General features: G+C 50.5%; 1 protein-coding gene across 5 annotated transcripts in view; it reads left to right on the top strand.

The window, feature by feature from the left end:
* The window catches only part of LOC138739666 (cGMP-dependent 3',5'-cyclic phosphodiesterase), a 284,647-nt gene that overhangs the window by 63,688 nt on the left and 198,676 nt on the right, over positions 1-22,283 (top strand). For all 5 annotated transcript variants that reach the window (XM_069892183.1, XM_069892180.1, XM_069892182.1 and 2 more), the window contains one exon: positions 6,864-6,924. In XM_069892183.1, coding sequence (XP_069748284.1) covers positions 6,864-6,924 — 61 coding nt within the window. The remainder of the gene's footprint in view (positions 1-6,863; positions 6,925-22,283) is intronic.

The raw sequence follows: 22,283 nt of genomic DNA, 5'->3' as shown, positions 1-22,283 counted from the left end.
AATTTCCCCCCCCCTTCTTAATTGAAAAAGCCTATCCACATTTACTCTGTCCCTTTTAAAATCTTAAACACCTCTATCAAGTCCCCTCTCAATCTTCTACGCTCCAGAGAAAAAAGCCCCAGTCTGCACAACCTTTCCCTTAAAATCCTGTCAACATTCTCGTGAACCTTCTCTGCACTCTCTCTATTTTGTTTATATCTTTCCTATAATTTGGTGACCAAAACTGTACACAGTACTCCAAATTTGGCCTCACCAATGCCTTGTACAATTTCATCATAACCTCCCTACTCTTGAATTCAATACTCCGATTTATGAAGGCCAACATTCCAAATGCCTTCTTCACCACACCATCTACCTGAGTATCAGCCCTGAGGGTACTATTTACCATCACTCCTAAATCTCTTTGTTGCTCTGCACTCCTCAATTGTCTACCATTTAATGCATATGACCTATTTAGATTTGCCTTTCCAAAATGTAGCACCTCACACTTATCTGTATTAAATTCCATCAGCCATTTCTCAGCCCACACCTCCAGCCTTCCTAAATCACCTTTTAATCTACGGTAATCTTCCTCACTGTCCACAACACCACCAATCTTTGTGTCATCCGCAAACTTGCTTATCCAATTCTCCACCCCTACATCCAGATCGTTAATATATATAACAAATAATAGTGGACCCAGGACCGAACCCTGAGGAACTCCACTAGTCACCGGCCTCCAATTGGACAAACAATTTTCTACCACTACTTTCTGACACCTCCCATCCAACCACTGCTGAATCCATTTCACTACCTCCTTATTTATACCTAATGCCTCCACCTTTTCTCCTAACCTCCTGTGGGGAACTTTGTCAAAAGCTTTACTAAAGTCCAAATAGACAACATCCACAGCTTTCCCTTCATCAACCTTTTTTGTAACCCCCTCGAAGAACTCAATCAGGTTTGTCAAGCATGATCTACCCCTGACAAAACCATGCTGATTACTCCCTATCAATTCCTGTACCTCCAAAAATTTGTAAATAGCATCCCTCAGAACACTTTCCATCAACTTACCCACCACAGACGTCAGACTTACAGGCCTATAATTCCCAGGTTTGCACTTGGACTCTTTCTTAAACAGAGGAACCACATGCGCCGCCCTTCAATCCTTTGGTACCACCCCCGTGGCCAGTGACATCCTAAATATCTCTGTTAATGGCCCCTCTAACTGTCCACTAGCCTCCCTGAGTGTCCTTGGGAATATTTTGTCCGGTCCGGGAGATTTATCCACCTTTATCTTTTTTAACACAGCCAGCCATCACTACCTCCTTGGTTATCCTTACATGCTTCATGACCTCCCCACTATTTTTCTTTACTTCAACTGGTTCAACATTTTTTTCCCTAGTGAATACCAAGGCAAAGAAATCATTCAAAATTTCCCCCATTTCCTCAGACTTCTCACTCAGCCTACCCTCGCTATCTACAAGGGGTCCAATTTTATCTCTCACTAATCTTTTACTTTTAATGTACTTATAGAAACCCTTTGGATTTATTTTTACTCTGTCAGCCAAAGCCTCTTCATGCCTTTTTTTGGCTTTTCTAATTTCTTTCTTAAGATTCCTTCTACACTCCTTGTAGTCCTCCTTCAACTTCTCAGCTCCCTGCTCTTTATACCTCTTGTACACCTCCCTTTTTCTCCTAACCAAAGTTCCAATATTCCTCGAAAAACCAAGCCTCCCTATGACTTCCAGCCTTTCCTTTGATCCAGACTGGGACATAACTACTCTGTACCCTCAAAATTTCTTTTTTGAATATCCTCCATTTTTCATTAACATCCTTACCTGAAAATATCCTGTCCCACTCAATACTCCCCAAATCCCTTCTTATTCCTTCCAAATTTGCTCTTTTCCAATCCAGAACCTCAACTTTAGGCCTCTCCTTGCTCTTCCTTAAAACTACCCTAAAACGAACAGAATTATGATCATTAGAACCAATTAGTTCTCCAACATTAATGTCCGCTACCTGACCTAGCTCGTTCCCTAACAGGAGATCCAGTATTACACCATCCCGAGTCGGTTCTTCTAGTAACTGATTTAGAAAACAATCCTGAACACATTTAACGAACTCCAGCCCATCCAGCCCTCTAACCGTATGGGTATCCCAATCAATGTGTGGGAAGTTAAAATCTCCCATGATCACTACCCTATGATTTTCACACATATACGTTATCTCCCTACAAATTTGTTCCTCTAATTCCCTTGGCCCATTTGGTGGTCTGTAATACACCCCTATTGGCATCCTCTTGCCTCCTCCACCCCTCAATTCCACCCAAACAGCCTCACTGGTCGATCCCTCCATACCATCCTGCCACCTCACGGCAGTAATGTCCTCCCTAACAAGCAGAGCAACTCCTCCTCCTTTTTTACCCCCTGATCTATCACATCTAAAACAAATGTATCCCGGAACATTAAGTTGCCAGTCCTGCCCCTCCTGTAGCCAGGTCTCACTAATTGCCACAATATCGTGACCCCAAGTATCTATCCATGCTCTCAGCTCATCTACCTTGTTCACTATGCTTCTTGCATTAAAAAATATGCATCTCAGAGAATGACCCTCACATATATTCTCTTTTTTACCTTCTACCCTAATCTCCATCCTACCTTTCTTATCTTTTTTATTCCTAGCTAGGTGGCCATACTCCCTGGACACTGCTCTCACCCTCTGTTCCCCACTGTTCCCCTACTATCTTTTTGCTCTTAATATACCTATAGAATATCTTAGGATTTTCCTTCACATTGTCGCCAAAGCCTCCTCATGTCTTCTTTTTCCTTCATGATTTCCTTCTTGAGGTTTTTCTTGCATTTTCTACACTCTTCAATGACCTAATTTGTTCCATGTTGCCTATACCTGTTACACACCTCTCTATTCTGACCAGATCCCCAATACCCCTCAAAAACTAGGTTCCCTGTGAACCTCGCCTTTGATGCTGACAAGAACATACAAACTCCACTCTCAACATTTCACCTTTGAAGGTTCTTCACTTACCTCGCACGTCCTTGCCCGAAAACAACTGATCCCAGTCCATGCATTCTAGATCCTTTCTCATTTCCTCAAAGTTAGTCTTTCCCCAATTTAGAATCTCAACCCAAGGCCCAGACCCATCCTTCTCCATAATTAACTTGAAGCCAAAGGCATTATGATTACTGGACCCAAAATGTCCCCTACACATATATCTGTTACCTGTCTTGTTCCCTAATAGGAGATCGAGTATTGCACTCTCTCTAGGTGATGCCACTATATATCGATTTAGAAAACTTTCCTGAACACATTTGACGAACTCCAAGCCATCCAGCCCTTTTACAGTATGGGAATCGCAGACAATGTGTGGAAAGTGAAAATCTCCTACTGTCACAACCTTTATGTTTCCGGCAGCTGTCTGCTATCTCTCTACAGATTTACTCCTCCAATTCTCATTGACTATTGGGCAGTCCATAATACAACCCCATGAGTGTGGCACCAGGGAGGCAACAGACCATCCGGGGTACTTGATCCCTTCCACAGAACCTCTTATCTGTCCTCTAACTATGGAATCCCCCATCACTACAGCTCACCTCCTCCCTTCTCTTCTTAGCCACAGGACCAGACTCTGTGCCAGAGACCTGATCCCCCCACAAGAATATCCAAAATGGTCTACTTGTTATTGAGGGGGTCCCCTGCAATGCCTGCCTGTTCCCTCTCCTGACTGTCTCCCATCTACCCTCCTCCTGCCTCCTAGATGTGATGGTGTTCTTGCAACTCCTGTCCATCACCCCTCTCTGCCTCGCAAATGATCCAGAATTTATCCAACTCCAGCTCCAATTCCTTAACTCGGCTTGTCAGGAGCTGCAGCTGGATGCACATCTTGCAGATGAAGTCGTCTGGGATCCTGCTGGCTTCCCTGACGACCCACATTCTGCAAGATGAGCATTCCCCTGCCTTGGCTGCCATTCCCTCTGTCCGTGACCAGATGAACAAAGTCTGATATCTAAGAAACCTGTCCTTACCTATGCTAACCTGCTGAACCCTTTTTGTTCCTCGAATAGGGTGACCCTTTCTGACTTCACCTCTGACTACTCCGCACTTCTTATCTGTTCTCGCTGAAGCCTGTTGAGCCAAAGCTTTACCCCTCAGACTCAGTCTACTCTGACAATAATTGCTCCCCTCTTTGTCTTCAACTGTTCAATTCGATGGCCCAATTTTATTTATTTCCAGTTTTATTTATCTCTCCTTTTATATTTACTATCTTTTTTCCTGTTTTTGGGTATTGTGGTTATTTAATTTAAACTATTTTAAATTTAAGTTTAGACATACGGCACGGTTACAGGCCATTCGGTCCATGAGTCCATGCTGTCCAATTTACACCTAGTTAACCTACATCCCCCCCGGTATGTTTTGAATGGTGGGAGAAAACTGGAACCCTGGTGGGGCTGGGGAATGTACAAACTCCTTACAGAAAACGCAGTGTTCGAACCCGGGTTCTGATCACTGCCACCGACAGGGATGTCAATTGTACCTCCTGAGATGAGAAAGAAACTGGGAAGTGATGGGGGGGGGGAGAAAGGAGTTATTGCTCTGAACGGAGGGGGACGGGAAGGGGTTGGGGGACTGAGAAAGGGACTGAAGGATGGGGAAAGAGAGAGACTTGGGGATGGGTGGGCAAGGCCTTCAGGAGGTGTAGGTCAATCGGGTGTAATTGGGGTGGCATGGGGTTGTGGGCCGAAATGGGCTGTTACCGGGCTATACGTCTAAATTTAAACTAAAAAAAAAAAAAAATCTTCTCTGCACCCTCTCCCCATTAGCTTCAACATCCTTCCTGTAATGAGGTGACCTGAACTGGGTTCGGGGAAGAGACAAGGGGAGGGGAGTTGGAGGAAAGGAGACATCAGGGTATCAGGGGGGGAACAAGAGAGATGAGCATAGGTTGTTGGGGGGGGGGGGTGCTAATGGAAGCCGGAGAAGTCACTGTTAATGCTGTCTGGCTGAAGAGTGCCCAGACGGAATGGTGGAGATTTGAAAAAGCGCACCTCGCATTCACGGGACAGATTTTTTCCTGGATCTCGTATTGGTCGAAGATGATGTGCTTGCTGTGTTTACACCACCATACCTTGCACACTTGCTTTATTTCTTGCACCACCCGCTGCGCTTGTAGAGGCTGATCTACCTGGATAGTGCGCTAAATAAAGCTGTTCACTATTTCTCAGTACTCAAGACAAGAAAAAGTTCGCCATCCATGAACCTGTCCAAATTTTTCTCAAATGTCAAAATCAAGCCCCCATTCACCACCTCAGCTGGCAGCTCGTTCCACACCCCCACTATGCTCTGCGTGAAGATGTTCCCCCACCACCCCCCCCCCAACCTCTCCCTTTTCACCTTTAAAATTCATGTCCTCTGGTTCTTGTCTCACCCAATTTCAGTGGAAAAAGCCTACTTGCTCTTACCCTGCCCTATACCTGTGGTGCGCTGTTGGCCAGAATCAGACACACACAAAGATAAAGACTGTACAACAGGCTTTAATCCACAAAGACTTCCACAGAGCCAGGCTGGCTGTAGCTGCAGCAACTCTGAGTGAGGCCTCAGGAGGCTGGCGCAGGCTTGTATCCCGGAGGGTGTTTGACGCCCATTCAGGCCGGCTGATTGACAGCCGTTCAGGTGTTGTCCACTCCCCTTACACAGGTACAGAGGTTGCCCCCTGCAGTAGGCCGGTGGTGTACCACCACAATATCCCTTGTGTCCCTATTCAAATCTCCCCTCCTTCTCTGACACTCCAGGAAATAAAGTCCAAACATTTCCCTGCAATTCACCTCCAGTCCCGGGCACATGTGTTGGAGGCGGTCTCCAATTTGGGTCTTTAAGAACATAATGAACAGCAGCAGGAGTCAGCCATTCGGCCCATCGATGAGATGAATTGTGGCTGATCTGGCCATGGGTTCAGCTCCACTTACCTGCCTGTTCCTTGTGACCCTTCACGTTGCGGCTGAATGGTCCTGTGCTTAAAGTCGAGTTTGAGTCAATGGGCAATTGGACCTTGCAGACTCCACACACCCTTGGAGCTGAGTCCCCATTTTGTGGGTTTTATCAATTTTCGTTGTACCGTGAAGCCAATAGCTGCTTCTCCACGTCTGCCTGGCACAGAGAGGGGGGAGTCAAGAGGGCGGTTCTGCTGCCAAAATCCATTCCACCCCTTGTCACTTCCTCTCACTCCACAATTAAATGTGTCTTCTCACTGGGGTAAAAGGGGTGCTGATAAGGTGTGTATGGGAGGGGTTCAAAGTTGGGGGGGAGGATGGGGAGGGGATAGAGAAGGATGTGGAAGGGGAGAGGAATGGGGAAGGTGAGGAGGGGAGGAGGAGGAGAGGGAGAGAAGGGAGGGAGGGAGGGGGAAAGGAGGGGGAGGGGGGAGTGGGGCTAGGGGAGAGGCATGAGGGGTAGAGGGAAGGGAGAGTCAGGAATTTGGGGGAGAGGGAGTGAGGGGGAGGAGGTGGGAGATGGTGAGAAGGGAGGATAGAGAGGGAGGGGGAATGAGAAGAGGGAATGGGGGGGTGGGAGATGGGGAAGGATGAGGAAGAGGAGGGGGAGAGAAAGAGGAGGAGGGAAATGAGGGGAACTGAGAGAGAGAGGGAAACGGGTAGACAGGGAGAGAGCAAGAAAGAGAAGGAGAGAGAGGGAAACAGCGAGAGAGGGAGACAGAGAGAAAGAGAGAGAGGGAGACAGTGAGAGAGAGAGCGAGTGCTGGCGTGTGTTGAGTTGCAGAGTGCGGAGAGAGCAGGGGGTTGAACCACGGCAGACTGTACAAGCATGGTTCTAATACTGCACCACATCCTCATTGCTCTCTTTCAATCTCTCAGGCGAGGACAGCAGGGCACAGAGAAAGCACAGAGTGATCCGTCTCAGTCTGTCACTGTCCAGGTAAGCGCAAATATGGTCTTATTGTGTACAGCAGAGGGGGTAAGGATGGGGCAGAACTGGGTGTGTGTTTGAGTTTTGACCGTGCGTGCGTGGCTGTGTGTATGTATAGTGTATGTACATGTGTAAGTCTGTGTACATGTCTGTGAATGCATGGTTTTTTGTGTGTGGTTGAGTTTCTGCATGTATGTGTGTGTCACTGCACAAGTGTATCATGTGTGTGTGTATTTGTGTGTGTGAGACTATAGGCATTACAGAACGTGTGTCTCTGTAAATGCGTATGTGTGTGTGTTTGTGTGTGCACCTGTACATATTTGAGACTGTGCTCGTGTGTGGGCGATTGTGTGTGCCATTGCATGTGTGAGAGCGTGCCCCCGTGCGTGAGTGCACCCCGTGCGTGTGTGGGTTTGTTGTACAGGGGACGGCCGCAAGAGTTAGAGACACCTCATAATTCTTCCTGCACCAGCTGCCCCAGTGAACGGAGTGGGGGCCAGAGATGAGGGGACAGAACATGAGGCATTAACCCCTCGATGTGTTGGGACAGTGAGGCCACACATCAGCCCCACCCACAGTCCTCGCTCTATCTCTCCAGTCTCGGTGACGTTTGTTCATGGAGGGGGGGGGTTAGTCTGTGGCAATCCTCCCCTCGCTTCTCCTGTTTCATCCCACCCCACCCCTCACTCCCCCCACCCCTCCCCTCACCTCAGCTCCCCCATCCGCCCCAGAACTTCAGCTCCCCACCTCCCCACCTAGAACCTCGGCTCCCCCCGGGTATGGAACCGAATGAAATAAACGGAATGGAGAAGTGCAGATGGGAGTTGTCGGTGGGAGGGGCGGTGAAGCCTCTCCACACATCCTCCCCTCAGACTGTAGACAAATGTTGGGGGTTCAATCTGCACCATTTTCTCACCATTCATTGGGTGTCCCAGACAATAGAGAGTGGATGTGGACAATACTGGCGATACCTCTGGGGTCCATGTCTGGAATGGAGGCTTCTCACAACAAAATGTCCACTCCCCCCCACCCCACTTCCTCAACAAAATGTCCACCCCTCCTTCCCACCAACGTTCCCCCCCAAATCCTCTTGTGGTCAACAGCTTCCCTTGGAGTTGAACCTTATCACTCAGACTGTTCTCCAACAGAGGGCATTACCACCCTATCCTTCATAAGCATAGAACATTACTATGCAGTCCAGGCCCTTCAGTCCTCGATGTTGTGCCAACCCATATATTCCGTCCTGAAAAAAGTACTAAACCCTCCTTTCCCTGTCCCCCTCTATTTTTCTTTCATTCATGTGTCTGAGTCTCTCAAAAGCCCCCAATATTCCAGTCTTCACCACCACCCCTGGCAACAGGCCCCCACAACTCTCTGTGTAAAAAAAAAACTTACCCCTGATGTCTCCTCTAAACTTCCCTCTCTTCACTTTGTACACACATCCTCTGGTGTTTGCTGATCCTGTCCTGGGAAACAGGCACTGGCCGGACACCCTGTCTACATCTCTATTAATCTTGTAGACCTCTATTAAGTCCCCTCTCATCCTTCTCTGCACCAAAGTGAAAAGTCCCATCTCTGCCAACCTTGCCTCATAAGACTTGTTTCCCAATCCAGACAACCTTCTGGTAAATCTCTGCCCCCTCTTCACTACCTCCGCATAATGAGGTGACCAGACTGAACACGATACTCTAAATGCGGTCACACCAGAGATATGTAGAGTTGTAACATGACCCCTCGACTCTTGGTGGACCCAGGCCTAACATGGGGGGAGGTTTGATATCATTGAAGATCTGGGAGCTCCCCACCCATCACTGGATCTAACATCTCCTCGATCATGGTCCCTCCCTCCTTGACTTGGAGGCAGCCAGCCCCGTCCCGCCCGAGTCCAAGGCCTTGCGTACCGTGGCCAACTCTTTGCACCCCCCCCCTTCGCCCTCGAGCGCTGCAGGCCCCGGCAGGTGATTAGAGAGAGAGCGTGGGCAAGGGGGATCTACTCCACCACCACTCCCTCTTCTCCCCCCCCCCCCTCACTTCGAGACCGCCCACGAGCCGGGAGCTCTTGGGGAATAGAGGAGATGTCAGAGAGAGGGATCCAGGTGTGGCGTGCACGAGCTGTTTGGCCCTGTGACTGCAGGTGTGACTGGAATCCGAATCAAAATTCCTGTGTCTGTGTGAAAGCGCAGAGCAAGGAATGCTTGCTGATTGTTCAATTGGGTAAGGGTTACTGGGTAATTCTATGCCACTGCTGTTCATCTCTGGTATGAATTCTTAACGGACTGTGTGTTTGGGGTGAGGGTAATGCCTTTTGTGGAGTCACTGTTCCATCATGCTTCTTCATTGGCTGGTTGTACAGACACCGCTGAGTGGAACAGCCGATTATTGTATAACAATGCAGAACTGCTGTTTGATTCAGCCGCTCAAGGGTTAAAGGATGATTGACAGCTTCATTGCACAATTTGCCCACATCCAGTCTCACTCCATTGGCTGAGAGCAGCCTGTGACACTGAGCCCAATGGGAAATGGGTCGATCGCACACTGTCTAATGCCAGGGTTAAAACTGAGATTGCACTTGCTTTAGGAGAGACCTTGATTCCGCGGAAGAATTGCATTTCTTGCTGAGTTCCAGTGCTTGTTGCTGCTTCTGCCGCTCCCCCCCACCCCCCACCCTACCCCCCCCCACCCCCACCCTGCCCCCCCCCACCCCGGAAAGCTTTTGATTAACATTCCATTTTGCTCGGTGTCTGATATTCTGTGTGCTCTCTGCACCCATTTTCCACCCCCTCCCCGGCCCTCGCTCACCTGGGGAGACACACACCCTCTCCTGAATCATCAACTAATCCGTCTCAGGATCTCGTGTTCTGGAATATTCTGCCTTCTTTTGCAGGATGACACCCCTGCCTGGAATAGTTGGTGATCTGTGTGGGCCGCCAACTTGTGTGTGGGATAATGAGAGGCATGGATTGGGTGGGGAGCCAGCAACTTTTTTTAAATCCCGAGGCTAGAGTAGCAAACACCTGTGTGAGGTGAGGGGAGACATCAGGGGGAAAGAATTTAAGCAGAGAGTGGTGGGTGCCTGGATTACATGGCCAGGGGTAGGGTGGGGGGTGGGGGTGACTGGAGCAATAGGGACATTTAAAAGACTCTCAGACATATGAATGCAAGAAAAATAGAGGGTTATGGCTGTGAAGGAGGGAGGGTTTAGACCAGTGGTTCTCAACCTTTTTCTTTCCACTCACATCCCACTTTAACTAATCCCTCTGCCATCGGTGCTCTGTGATTAGTGAGGGATTGCTTAAGGTGGGATGTGGGTGGGGAGGGAAGGTTGAGAATCACTGCTCTAGACCCAATTGTTACTGAAATATTTTGCTGGAGAAAAATTGTCATTGGCTCATTTCCTTTGGAGTTCTGAAACCATGCACATAACGAGTCCATGAGGGATGATTAAAATAGGGGCTTTCAAACTTTTTCTTCCCACCCACATCCCACCTTAACCAACCCCTTATTAATCACAGAACACTGATGACCTAGGGATTATTTAAAGTGGGATGTGAGTGGGAAGAAAAAGTTTGAGAACCACTGGTTTAGATCTTTGAGTAGATTAATATAGGTTAGCACCACATTTTGGGCTGAAGAGCCTGTACTCTGCTGTAATGTTCTGTATGCAACTGGCTCCTCCTGTCAAGGGTCTGGGTAATAAATGCAGCATTGCCTGTCTAACTCCCGTCCTATGGAAGAATAAATCAAAGCACGCCGGAATGCTGGAGGACCCCAGCCAGTCTTCTCAGCGTCCATAGGAGACAAAGATACATCGTCGACGTTTCGGGCTTGAGCCCTTCTTCGAGGAAGAAGCCAGAAGCAGGAAATCTCAGAATGCAGACAGTGGGGGAAGGGATAAAGCTGGAGAAAGTCAGCAGGTGAAGCAGGGTCCTTTGAAGAGCAAATTACGTAACCACCACTTAGTGCCTGAGCCCTTCACCAAGGGATGAGGGAATGTCGGCATGCACCCGAACAAAAGAGTAGGGGGAGGGACAGGGCAGGAGGTGATAGGTAGAGAAGGGAAGGAGGGGTCAGCAGTACTCAAGGGGAGGAGGATGGCTGGGTGAAGGGTGGGGAGAGAACTGGAAAGGGTAGGGGAAGAAGAAGCAGGTTAGTAGAAATCGGGAAAAGCCGCTGTTGACGCCATCTGGCTGGAGATGGCCCAGACCGTGCTGTTCCTCCAATATGCAGGTGGTCTTGGTGGGTCAGTACGAGGCCATGGACAGACACTTGAGTGTGGGAGTATGACACAGAATTGGTTGACGATTGGGTGGTTTCCAGTCACTGGCGCGGATGGAGTGAAGGTGTTCAGCGAAGCGATCTCCCAGTCTGTGCCCGGTCTCTCTGATGTAGGGAAGGCTGCAATGGGAGCACCGGGCGCAGTAAATCAGGCCTGCGGATACACAGGTGAAGTGTTGCTTTACTTGAAAGGCCTGTTTGGGGCCCTGGACCGAGGTGAGAGAGGAGGTGTGGGCGCAAGTGTGGCACCTCCTGCGGCCACAGGGGAAGGTGCCCGGGGGGAGGGGGATTGGTGGGGACAGATGAGGGCACGAGGGAGTCACGGAGGGAGTGGTCACTATGAAAGGCAGAGAGGGGAAGATGTAGACCAACAAAAGGTGTTAATTGGATATGATAAGGGACGAGGTAATAATTTATCATGTTTGTGCAAAAGGAGACGGAAGGGAGAGACTGAACTGGGGGATGGTGTGGTGGTGGGGAGGGGTTTAATGAAAGCCAGAGAAATTTATATTAATGCCATCTGGCTGGAGGGTGCCCAGATGGAAGATGAGGCGTTGCCCCTCCAATTTCCAGATGGGCTCAGTCTGGCAGTGCGTGAGACCATGGACAGCCACGTCAGAAAGGAGAGGGGGCAGGGAATTGAAACGGCTGGGGGATCCACGCTGACAGGAGGGAAACCTGGAGCATTTCACATCGTGCAGGAGGAACTCAGCGGGTCTAACAGCTTCCGTGGGAGGAGATGGGTTTTGGGCCGGAACCCTTCACCGTGGCTGAACCTTCCATGGATGCTTCCAGAGTTCCTCCAGAATTTTGCGTGTTTCTTCCACAGAATAAACTAAACATCTTTTGTCCGGGTTTTAAATATAAAACCAAGAACTTTTCAGGCCATTCTGCCCATGATGTTGTGCTGACCTATTTGAACCTACCCCACAATCAGTCTAACCCTTCTCTCCCTCACTGACCACAATCCTCTTACATCCACGTGCCTTATCTATGAGCCTTTTAATTGTTCCTATTGTACCAGCCTCCACCACCACTCTCGTAGGAATAAAAAAAAATTGCCTTTGTCCATCTCCCCCGCTCCCCCCTAAACTTTCCTCCCCTCACCTTAAACAGATGTCCCTTAGTGTTGACCATTGCCACCCTGTGGAAAAAGTGCTGAGTGTTCACCCTGTTTATTTCTCCTATAATCTTATATTAAGTCACCTCTCGTCCTTCTTCGCTCCAAAGAGAAAAGGCCTTAACCTGCTAACCTGGCCTCATAAGACTTCATTTCCAATTGAGGCAACATCCTGGTAAATCTCCTCTGCGCCCTCCCCATTGCTTCCACTTCCTTCCTATAATGAGGCAACTGGATGCTCCAAGTGTGGTCCCACCAGAGATTTTTGTAGAGTTGCAACATGATCTCAAGGCTCTTGAACTCAATCCCCTGATCAATGAATGGGAGATATCAAATTATTGGCTTAGCTAGCAAGTTTTGTTTATTGTTAATGCACAGTGATAAAGTTTGTTTGCATTGCATTCCAGCTCGTCAGCCCATACATAGTTCACCAGTTAAACAGACATTGCACTGCAGTTACAGGTAGATCCATATATAACCATATAACCACTTACAGCACAGAACAGGCCAGTTCGGCCCTACTAGTCCATGCCGTAACAAATCCCCACCCTCCTAGTCCCACTGACCAGCGCCCGGTTCATACCCCTCCAGTCCTCTCCTATCCATGTAACTATCCAGTCTTTCCTTAAATGTAACCAATGATCCCGCCTCGACCACGTCTGTCGGAAGCTCATTCCACATCCCTACCACCCTTTGCGTAAAGAAATTTCCCCTCATGTTTCCCTTATAATTTTCCCCCTTCAATCTTAAACCATGCCCTCTAGTTTGAATCTCCCCCACTCTTAATTGAAAAAGCCTATCCACATTTACTCTGTCTGTCCCTTTTAAAATCTTAAACACCTCTATCAAGTCCCCTCTCAATCTTCTACGCTCCAGAGAAAAAAGCCCCAGTCTGCACAACCTTTCCCTGGAACTCAAACATAGGGCAGAAATTATTTTATTTGTGTGAGGGTTGTCCAGGAGTCTGATAACAGCAATGGCTGGTATCCAGGCCCAGGTGAGGGTGTCAGGAAACATTCAAGAACCCAACTCATCAGCGATGTGCTGTCCAGTTGTTCCCGCATCCGGTGCTCTCGATGTGGTCTCCTCTACTTCAGAGAGACTAGGTGCGGACTGGGGAATCACTTCGCTGAGCACTTTCGCTCTGTCTGCCGTGATAGGGGGAATCTCCCAGTGGCCACCCATTTCAATTCCCTGCCCCATTCCCACGCCAACATGTCTGTCCATGGACTCATGGACTGCTAGACTGAGACCACTGGAAAATTGGAGGAGCAACACCTCATCTTCTGACTGGGCGCCCTCTAACCGGATGATATTAACATCGACTTCTCTGGTTTCTGTTTAAACCCTTCCCCCCCCCCCAATCTATGCCCATGGTTACCCCTGTCCCTCTTCTTCTCCCCACCCCTTTCATGGAGGCAAATTCAAACCTCTCCTGTCCTCTTATCATATGCAATTAACACCTTTTGTCTGTTGGTCTGGACTAATCCCCCTCCCATTCTTCCCCCTTTCTCTCCCCAGTCTTTATCCAGATGCCTGTCTGCTCTTTGCTTGTACCTTGAAGAAGGGCTCAGGGCCAAAACGTTGCTTATGTATCTTTACCTGTGATGGACTGAGGGGAGGTGAGATACTAATCAGAGGACCTGGGTTAAAGGTGAAAGGGGTAATGTAAGAGGGAACTTCTTCACGCAGAGGGTGGAGGGGGTGTGGAACCAGCTGCCAGCTGAGGTGGTGAATGTGGGCTCAGTTTTAACATTTAAGAAGAATTTGGATGGGAGGGGTATGGAGGGCTATGGACTGGGTGCAGGTCAGTGGGACTAGGCAGAAAAATGGTTCGGCACAGACTAGAAGGGCTGAAGGGGCCTGTTGCTGTGCTGTAGTGTTCTGTGAATTTTGAAAGGTCTAGGCAGAGTAGATGTGGTAAAGTTGTTTCCCACGGTAGGGGAGTCTACGACAAGAAGGTCCGACTTCAGGATTGGATGGAGGTGCAGAGGAATTTCTTCAGCCAGAGAGTGGTGAAACTCTGGAATTTACTACCATGAGCGTCTGTTTCGTTGGGTGTATTTAAGGCCGAGATTGATTGGTATCTGAATAGTCAGGGTATCAAAGATTGTGCGGAGAAGGCAGGGGAATGGGGCTGAGTGGGAGAATGGATCAGCTTGTGATGGAATGGCAGAGTGGACTCGATGGGCTGAGAGGCCTGCTTCTCCTCCTCATTCTTGTGGTCTTTGTTCCCTGGTGTGCAGGGGGTGATCTTGAAGAGATTTAGAAAATCCCGGACGGCATGGGACGTTTTTGCACAGCAGATGATTCTAGAACCAAATCCCAGAGATGACTTTTCCCACTAGGAGGGGAGTGGGGGGTGGGCTCTGTATTTGGAGTGAGCAGCTAGAGGTAGATGTAGAAGTGGGTACGATTCCAGCGTTCAGAAGATGCGGACAGAGCGATTGGCAGGTACACAAAGGAGCTGGAGGAACTCAGCAGAGCGATTGGGCAGTCAACGCCTGGAGCTCGAGGCCCCTCCTCAGGAATCCTGCCAAGATGCTCCAGTGGGTTTGCGCGCGGTTCTCATTCCCCAGCGTCTGCAGCCCCTTCGTTTGCCTCCATCGGACAGGTGTACCGATGGGAAGGGGTTCAGCAGGACACGAGCCAAATGCAGCTAATCAGGAGATCAACGTGGCCAATAGGAACGAGTAGGCCTGTTCCCCACTGTCTGACTCCATGGGTGTGGTGGAACATGGTCCTGGGGGAATGTCCTCACTAGGCTGGGCAGGCTGGCCCGCCTTCTGTACCTGTAGCCCCCTCCCCATAAGGTCCCCTAATAAAGGCCGAGAGTCCTAGTCTCCTCTCTCATACTTGCCTTGGACATGATCTAGCAGCATGTAGAGGCATGTCCGGGTCTTCTGACCAATACAGTCTTTGACTACCTGCCTCGTGTCTGTGGATCCACAATGGGTCTATGATTACACTGGAGAGGGTGCAGAAGAGATTCACCTGCCCCGTTACTTGAAGCTCGTGAATCTGATCCACTCGCTCTGTGGTTGAAGAATAGTCACAAGCTGGTGGCGAGGCGAGGAACTTGCAGGGGCTGCATTCGAGGGGTTCCCACCCAGCGGCGGATGGCTGGGGACGGGATAAGAGGGGGTACCAGGTATCGGAACCGGGTAGCGAGAGGCTGTCGATCGTGCTGGAGCTCGGGCGGCTGATGGATCGAGTCTATGCCACTACAGAGGTGGTGGGAGCACTGGAGGCGAATCCACAGGCGTTCGGAGAACTGAGGGGAATTCTCTTTGGCTTCTTTCTCTGACTGTAAGAGGCGCTTCAGGCTATTTCTGCAGACAGCGAGTCTGTCTGCCTTACAGCAGACGGAAGAGGATTCCATGCAATATCGCACTCTCTTATCAAACGACAAAGGAATCTTGAATCTCTTTCACCCATTGCCGTGATCCCAGTAATAAACTGGGTTTGTTTTCCCTGGAGACTGGAGGATATAAGTGACAAGGTGGCAGTCTATAAAATTGGGTGTCAATGCAGGTGGGTGGGGGGGTGGGGGTCAATGGCCTGTTTCTGTTCTCTTTTGTTCTTTGATAGGTGGAATCTGTTTCCTGTGGGATGTGTAGCTAATACAAGGGGTTAAGGTGAGGGGGAGAAGGTTTAAACAGGATCTGAGGGGTATTTTTGCAGAGTGAACGGGCTGAGCTTCCAAAGGAGGTGGTGGTCACAGGGATTGGAAGGACATTGAGGGGACATCTGGACAGGCAAAGCACGAGAGGTGCGCAATTACTGCAGGCATGTGGGATGCATATAGGTAGACATGAACAGCACCAATACCATGGCTGAAAGGCCTGTTTCTATGCTGTATGACCGTGCATAGCATCTTGCAAGGTTGGCGTGCCAATTGGCGCAACGCCTTTACAGTGCCAGCGATTGGGACCAGGGTTCGAATCCCCGTGCTGTCTGTGAGGAAGGAGCTTCACTCTGTGTCGGACTCCGGGAGTGTGTGATGGGTCGGTGCGGAGGGAGCTTCACTCTGTGACTGACCCCGGGTGTGTGTGATGGGACGGTGTGGAGGGAGCTCCACTGTGTGTCTGACCCCGTGAGTATGTGATGCGTCGGTGTGGAGGGAGCTTCACTCTGTGACTGACTCCGGGAGTGTGTGATGGGACGGTGTGGAGGGAGCTTCACTCTGTAACTGACCCCGGGAGTGTGTGATGCTTCGGTGTGGAGGGAGCTTCACTCTGTGACTGACTCCGGGAGTGTGTGATGGGACGGTGCAGAGGGAGCTTCACTCTGTGACTGACCCCGGGAGTGTGTGAAGGGTCGGTGTGGAGGGAGCTTCACTCTGTGACTGACTCTGGGTGTGTGATGGGTCGGTGTGGAGGGAGCTTCACTCTTTGTCTGACCCTGGGAGTGTGTGATGGGTCGGTGTGGAGGGAGCTTCACTCTGTGACTGACTCCGGGTGTGTGTGATGGGATGGTGCGGAGGGAGCTTCAGTCTGTGACTGACCCCGGGAGTGTGTGATGGGTCGGTGTGGAGGGAGCTTCACTCTGTGTTTGACCCCGGGAGTGTGTGATGGGTCGGTGTGGAGGGAGCTTCACTCTGTGTTTGACCCCGGGAGTGTGTGATGGGACGATGTGGAGGGAGCTTCACTCTATGACTGACCCCGAGTGTGTGATGGGATGGTGCGGAGGGAGCTTCACTCTGTGACTGACTCTGGGTGTGTGATGGGTCGGTGTGGAGGGAGCTTCACTCTGTGTCTGACGCCAGGAGTGTGTGATGGGTCGGTGTTGAGGGAGCCTCACTCTGTGACTGACCCATTCTGTCCCTGCTTGAGAGTGTCTAAAGTTTTTGACTCTGGGAGGCTGAGACAGGCGTGAAACGCAGGCTGACTGGCTGTACAATTTCTGCTTGGAGGTTTGCGTTGAGAAGGTGCTGTGGACATCTATCTGATTATTAACACTGGGCAATATTTACACATCCACCTGACAGGAAGCAAACACATAATCAGGACATGAGAACAAACAGTGTTATGGAGAGAAGTACCTCTTCAAACTGCTTGAGATAAGGGCACAAGGCCGTTCATGGAGTCCAAACAACTGCAAGGGTGGGAGTTTGGGTGTTTTGTTGTTAACCCTTACTTGACAATTTACTCTCCCTTGCCTCACTGCTTCCGGAAAGGAGAGCGTGGAACCCAGGCACCTTCCTGATCACGGCATTCCTTCTGTTGTACGTGTCCTATGATGCTGGTGGGGTGGGATAGAAGGGTAAGGGGCTGAAGGAGGCTGGAGGGAGAGAACCTGTCAGGAAGGACTGTACTCCCCTGGGTCAGGGACGACTGTACTAACCCCACCACCCTGGAGTCTAGGACGACACTACTCCCCAGCCTCGAGTCAGGGACCACTCTATTCCCTGTCCACCCGAGTGTCTTGAACCAACACTCTCATTTTCCAAACCCTCCTTTGCTTTGCTTCTCCTGTCTCTGTAAACTCCCTCCAGACCCCTGCACTCACCCCTGTCTCTGTCACCCGCTCCAGTCCCCTGCCACACTCCTTGTCTCTGTAACCCGCTCCTGTCTCCTGCACCACTCCCTGCCTCTGTAACCACCTCTGAACCCCTGCACCCCTCCCTGTCTCTGTAACCCCCTCCAGTCCCCTGAACCCTGCCCTGTCTCTGTAACTCCCTCCGATCCCCTCCACCCCACTCTGTCTCTGTAACCCCCTCTGGTTCCCAACACCCCCCTCTGTCTCTGTAACCCCCCCTCCAGTCTCCTGCGCCACTCACTCTCTCTGTGGTTCCCTATACTCATCCCTATCTTTGCAACTCCCTTCTGGTCCTCTACACCCTTCCCTGCCTCTGAACCATCCCCCCATTCAGTCCTTTACACTCCCTCCCTTGTCTCTATAAACCTCTTTGGTCCCCAACACTCTTCCTTGTCTCTGTAACCCCATATGGGTCTCTTACGTCCCTCCCTGTCTCTGTCAACCTGCTCCCGTCCCCCCAACCCCTCCCTGTCTCTGAAATACCCTCCGGTTCCCTACATCCCTCCCTGTCTCTGTTACCCACTTCCCTGCTGGTCCCCTACATCCCTCCATGTTTCTGAAACCCCACTCCAGTCCCTTACACCCCTTCCTGTCTCTGTAACCTTCTCTGGTCTCCTACATCCTTCTCTGTCTCCGACCACCTCCCCCACTGTCTCCGACCCCCCCCTCCCTGTCTCCGACCCCCCCCTCCCTGTCTCCGACCACCCCTCCCTGTCTCCGACCCCCCCTCCCTGTCTCCGACCCCCCCTCCCTGTCTCCGACCCCCCCCCTGTCTCCGACCCCCCTCCCTGTCCCCTGCAACCCCCTCCCTGACTTCTGCAACCTCCTCTTTGTCTCCTTAACCTCCTCCAGTCCCCTTCATCCCTCCCTGTCTCTAACCCCCTCTGGTCCCCTATACTCCTGCCTGACTCTGCAACCACCCCCCCACCTTCCCCACTACATCCGGTCCCCTATACGTCTCCCTATTTCTGTAACACCCTCCAGTTCCCTACACCCTACCCTGTCTCTGTAACTCCTTCTGGTCCCCAACACTCCTCCCAATCTCTGCAACCCTCTTCACTCCCCTATATCCATCCGTGTCTCTGTTGCACCCAACGATCCCCTGCATCCCTCCCTATTTCTGTAGCACTCAAAGGTCCCCTTCACCTCTCTCTATCTCTGTAACCTTCTCCAGTCCCCTATACCCCTACCAATTTTTTAACCTCTCTGGTCCCCTACATTCCTCCCTGTCTCTGTAACCCTCTCCACTCCCCTAGATCCATTCCTACCTCTGTAATCCCCCCCCCTGCTCCCTGTCTCTGTCACACTCTCTTCCCCTCTACTCCTCCTCATCTTTGTAACCCCTCTCCAGGCCCTATACCCCTCCCCATGAATGTTCGCCTCTCTGTTTCCCTACTCCACTCTCCATCTCTGAAACCCTCTCCAGCCCCCACAGATGGTCTGAGTAGTGAAGAAGGCGTTTGACACATTGGTTTTCATTGGGCAGGGTACAAGCACAGAAGATAGGGTCTCATGCCCAGCTGTACAAGGTGTTGCTAAGACCCCACAGCATGCAGTTCTCATCGCCCATCTGTAAGAAAGACATTAGCAAATTGGAAAGAAAGTGGAGGAGATTCACCAGTACGTTGCCGGGACTGGAATGGTTGAGTTATAGGGAGATGTTGGAGATGGTGGGTCTTTATCTCCTGGAGTGTCAGAGGTTGAGGAGCAATTTTATAGAGGTTTATAAAATCACGAGTGGCGCTGATAAAGTGAATGCTCAGTTTTGTTCCCCAGCCTAGATGATTCCAGAACCTACTGTAGGTTTGAGGGGAGAGATAAGGGGGACCTGAGGGGTGACTTTTTCACTCAGAAGGGGATGGTGGTCCGTATCTGGAATGAACTGCCAGAGGAGGCTGTGGAAGTGGGGAAAATTACAACACTCAAAGGACATTTGAACAGATGTGTGGACGGGAGCATTTCGGAAAGATATGGACCAAATGCAGGCAAATGGGACCAGCCCAGAATGGTGACTGGGTCAGCATGGATGAGTTGGGCCAAAGGGCCTGTTCTTTGCTGTCCGCATTACTCCAGTGGCCACACCCAGAGAGGACAAAGAACATTGAGCACTGCAGCATGGTACAGACCATTCGGCCCTCTAAGTTGTGCTGACCCATACATTCCTTTTAAAAACATACTAAACCCTCCCTACCCCATAACCCTCAATTTTTCTTCTAGTGCCCCTTTCCCAGGGCAGGATCAGCCAACACCAGAGAGCGTATGTTCAAAGTGAAGGGAGGGAAGTTGAGGGGAGACGTCGGGGGTAAGTTTGTTTACACAGGGAGTGGCGGGGGCCTGGAATGCCTTGACGGGGGTGATGGTGGAGACTGGAACATTAGGGGCATTTAAGAGACTCTGAGACAGGCACATGGATGGAAGGACAATAGAGGGTTAGAGGTAGGGAAGGATTAGCATTGGCAGGAATATACAAGTTGGCACAACATTGCGGGCCAAGGATCCTGTACTGTGCTGCAGTGTTCTATGTTCTATCCTTACCTACCACCGCCCCCCCCATCTTCCCCAATTTACACGTTCAACCGCTGTTTCTTCACTCACCAGCTGCCCATCAAGGATCAGATGCTCTCCTCCTGAGATGTCTGTTCATTGCAAACTGTGTGCATTTGGCGTGGGGACCTTTAAAAAGCCATCTGAAACTTGGGTTTGGCCGCACTTGGCATTGCAATTCTGGTCGCCCCCACCCCAGGAGGGATGTGGGGCCTTTGAGAAGGGGACAGAAGAGGTTGACTAGGATGCTGCCTGGTTTCGAGGGGATGGGCTGTGGGGAGAGCGTGGGCAAACCTGGATTGCTTTTATTTCTGGAGCGTCGGTGGCTGGGGTGTGAAGGGCTGGGTTGAATCACGAGAGACGTCGATCGGGTCAGATTCAGGGTAAAAGTGTTAGGATGTGCGTTTAAGTTGAGGGGCGTAGGGCACTACCAGTAACCACAGAGACAAGCTGAGGGAATGGTAGACTTTAATACATAGAAGAACATTGCTGGCCTGGATCCCAGGATAGGAATGGTGGCAAGGGAAAGGTGGCTCGACCTTTCTGGCCCAGGACTGTGGGGGAGGAGCCATAGGGTATGAGTCATCTGTGGGCGGGACCAGCTCCATATACACAACCGACCATGTTAACTATATATAATGGAGGCAACATATCAACACAAGGGGAATGAAGGATTAAGGGAGATGTGTGTGGGGGGGGGGGAGGGTAAATATTTTACACAGAGGGCAAGGGGTGCCTGGAATGGGGTGCCGGGGTAGTGGTGTTCTAGATGCGTACATGAATATGAAGGGGGTGGAGGGTATCTATCAGCTGCAAGCAGCAGAGTTTTCGTTGGATTTAGACATCATGTTCACATAGGCACACGGGCCGAAGGCCCTGTCCCTGTGCTGTTCTGTGTTCGATGCGATGTGAACCAGCGTGTGGGCAGTTTTCCCATAAAGTCGAGGAATGTTCGGAGTTGTCAGCAGAGAGGGCGTTAAATGATCCCACCTCTTGGCTGTGGGGTGCCTCGTCTTGGCGATTCAGCATGATTAGCCACCAATCCTCTTTGCCTTTCAGTCTCCCTTTCTATCTGCAGCACACTCTACATTGCTCCATAATTAAATGCTTCCTCCCCCACATTCATGTTGCAATGAATGAATGTCAGAGAATGCAAGGCAATGTGCTATAATTCAATCTCTCCCCTACCATTGTAAAGCAAACTCTGTGCTGCCAAAATCAACTTTGTTTATCAGTGGCAAGGAAGGAAATCTGGGCTCTTTCAAGCTGCTAGCACAGGCAGAGTGGGCTGAACGGCCTTCAGCACTAGGACGCACACCCTCGTTGGCTCTAACCTGCAATGGAAGAGACGAGCGGACGGTGGTTGGGCCACGCGGGTCATTCTGGTCTTCAAGCGGTTGGAAGGACGCAGTTGCTCAGGGGAGAGAGAGAGAGAGAGAGCGCAGAGGACCAGGGGTGTGGTCTGATTGGAAAATTTGTCGGGAGAAATTAGTTGGAGTGGGTCTGTTATTTCCCCAGTGGGGAGAAGACCTGATGGAGGTGCACAAAGCCATGGGAGGGACAGATAGGCAGAGATGGTCAGGATCTTTTTGCCTTGGCAGAATGTGGAAGACAGGAGAACACAGGATTCAGGAGAGAGGATCTGAGGGGGGGGGAAGGGGGGGTAAATTCTTCCCCCCCACATCAGGGCTGGAATCTGGAACACACTACCTGAGGGAGTTGAGGAGGCAGAGAACCTCGCAGCATTTAACTAAGATCTAGACAAGAAACTGAATCCCCAAGACCATAGCTGATCCCACTTGCAATATTCTGGTTCATTTCTGGTCACCTTACTGCAGGGAGGATGTGGATGTTATAGAGAGGGTGCAGAGGAGATTCACAAGGACGC

The sequence above is a fragment of the Narcine bancroftii genome, chromosome 7 (genome assembly GCF_036971445.1).
Source record: "Narcine bancroftii isolate sNarBan1 chromosome 7, sNarBan1.hap1, whole genome shotgun sequence".
Lineage (NCBI taxonomy): Eukaryota > Metazoa > Chordata > Chondrichthyes > Torpediniformes > Narcinidae > Narcine > Narcine bancroftii.
The sequence above is the reverse complement of the archived record's forward strand: the minus strand, read 5'-3'. Positions and strand labels throughout refer to the sequence as shown.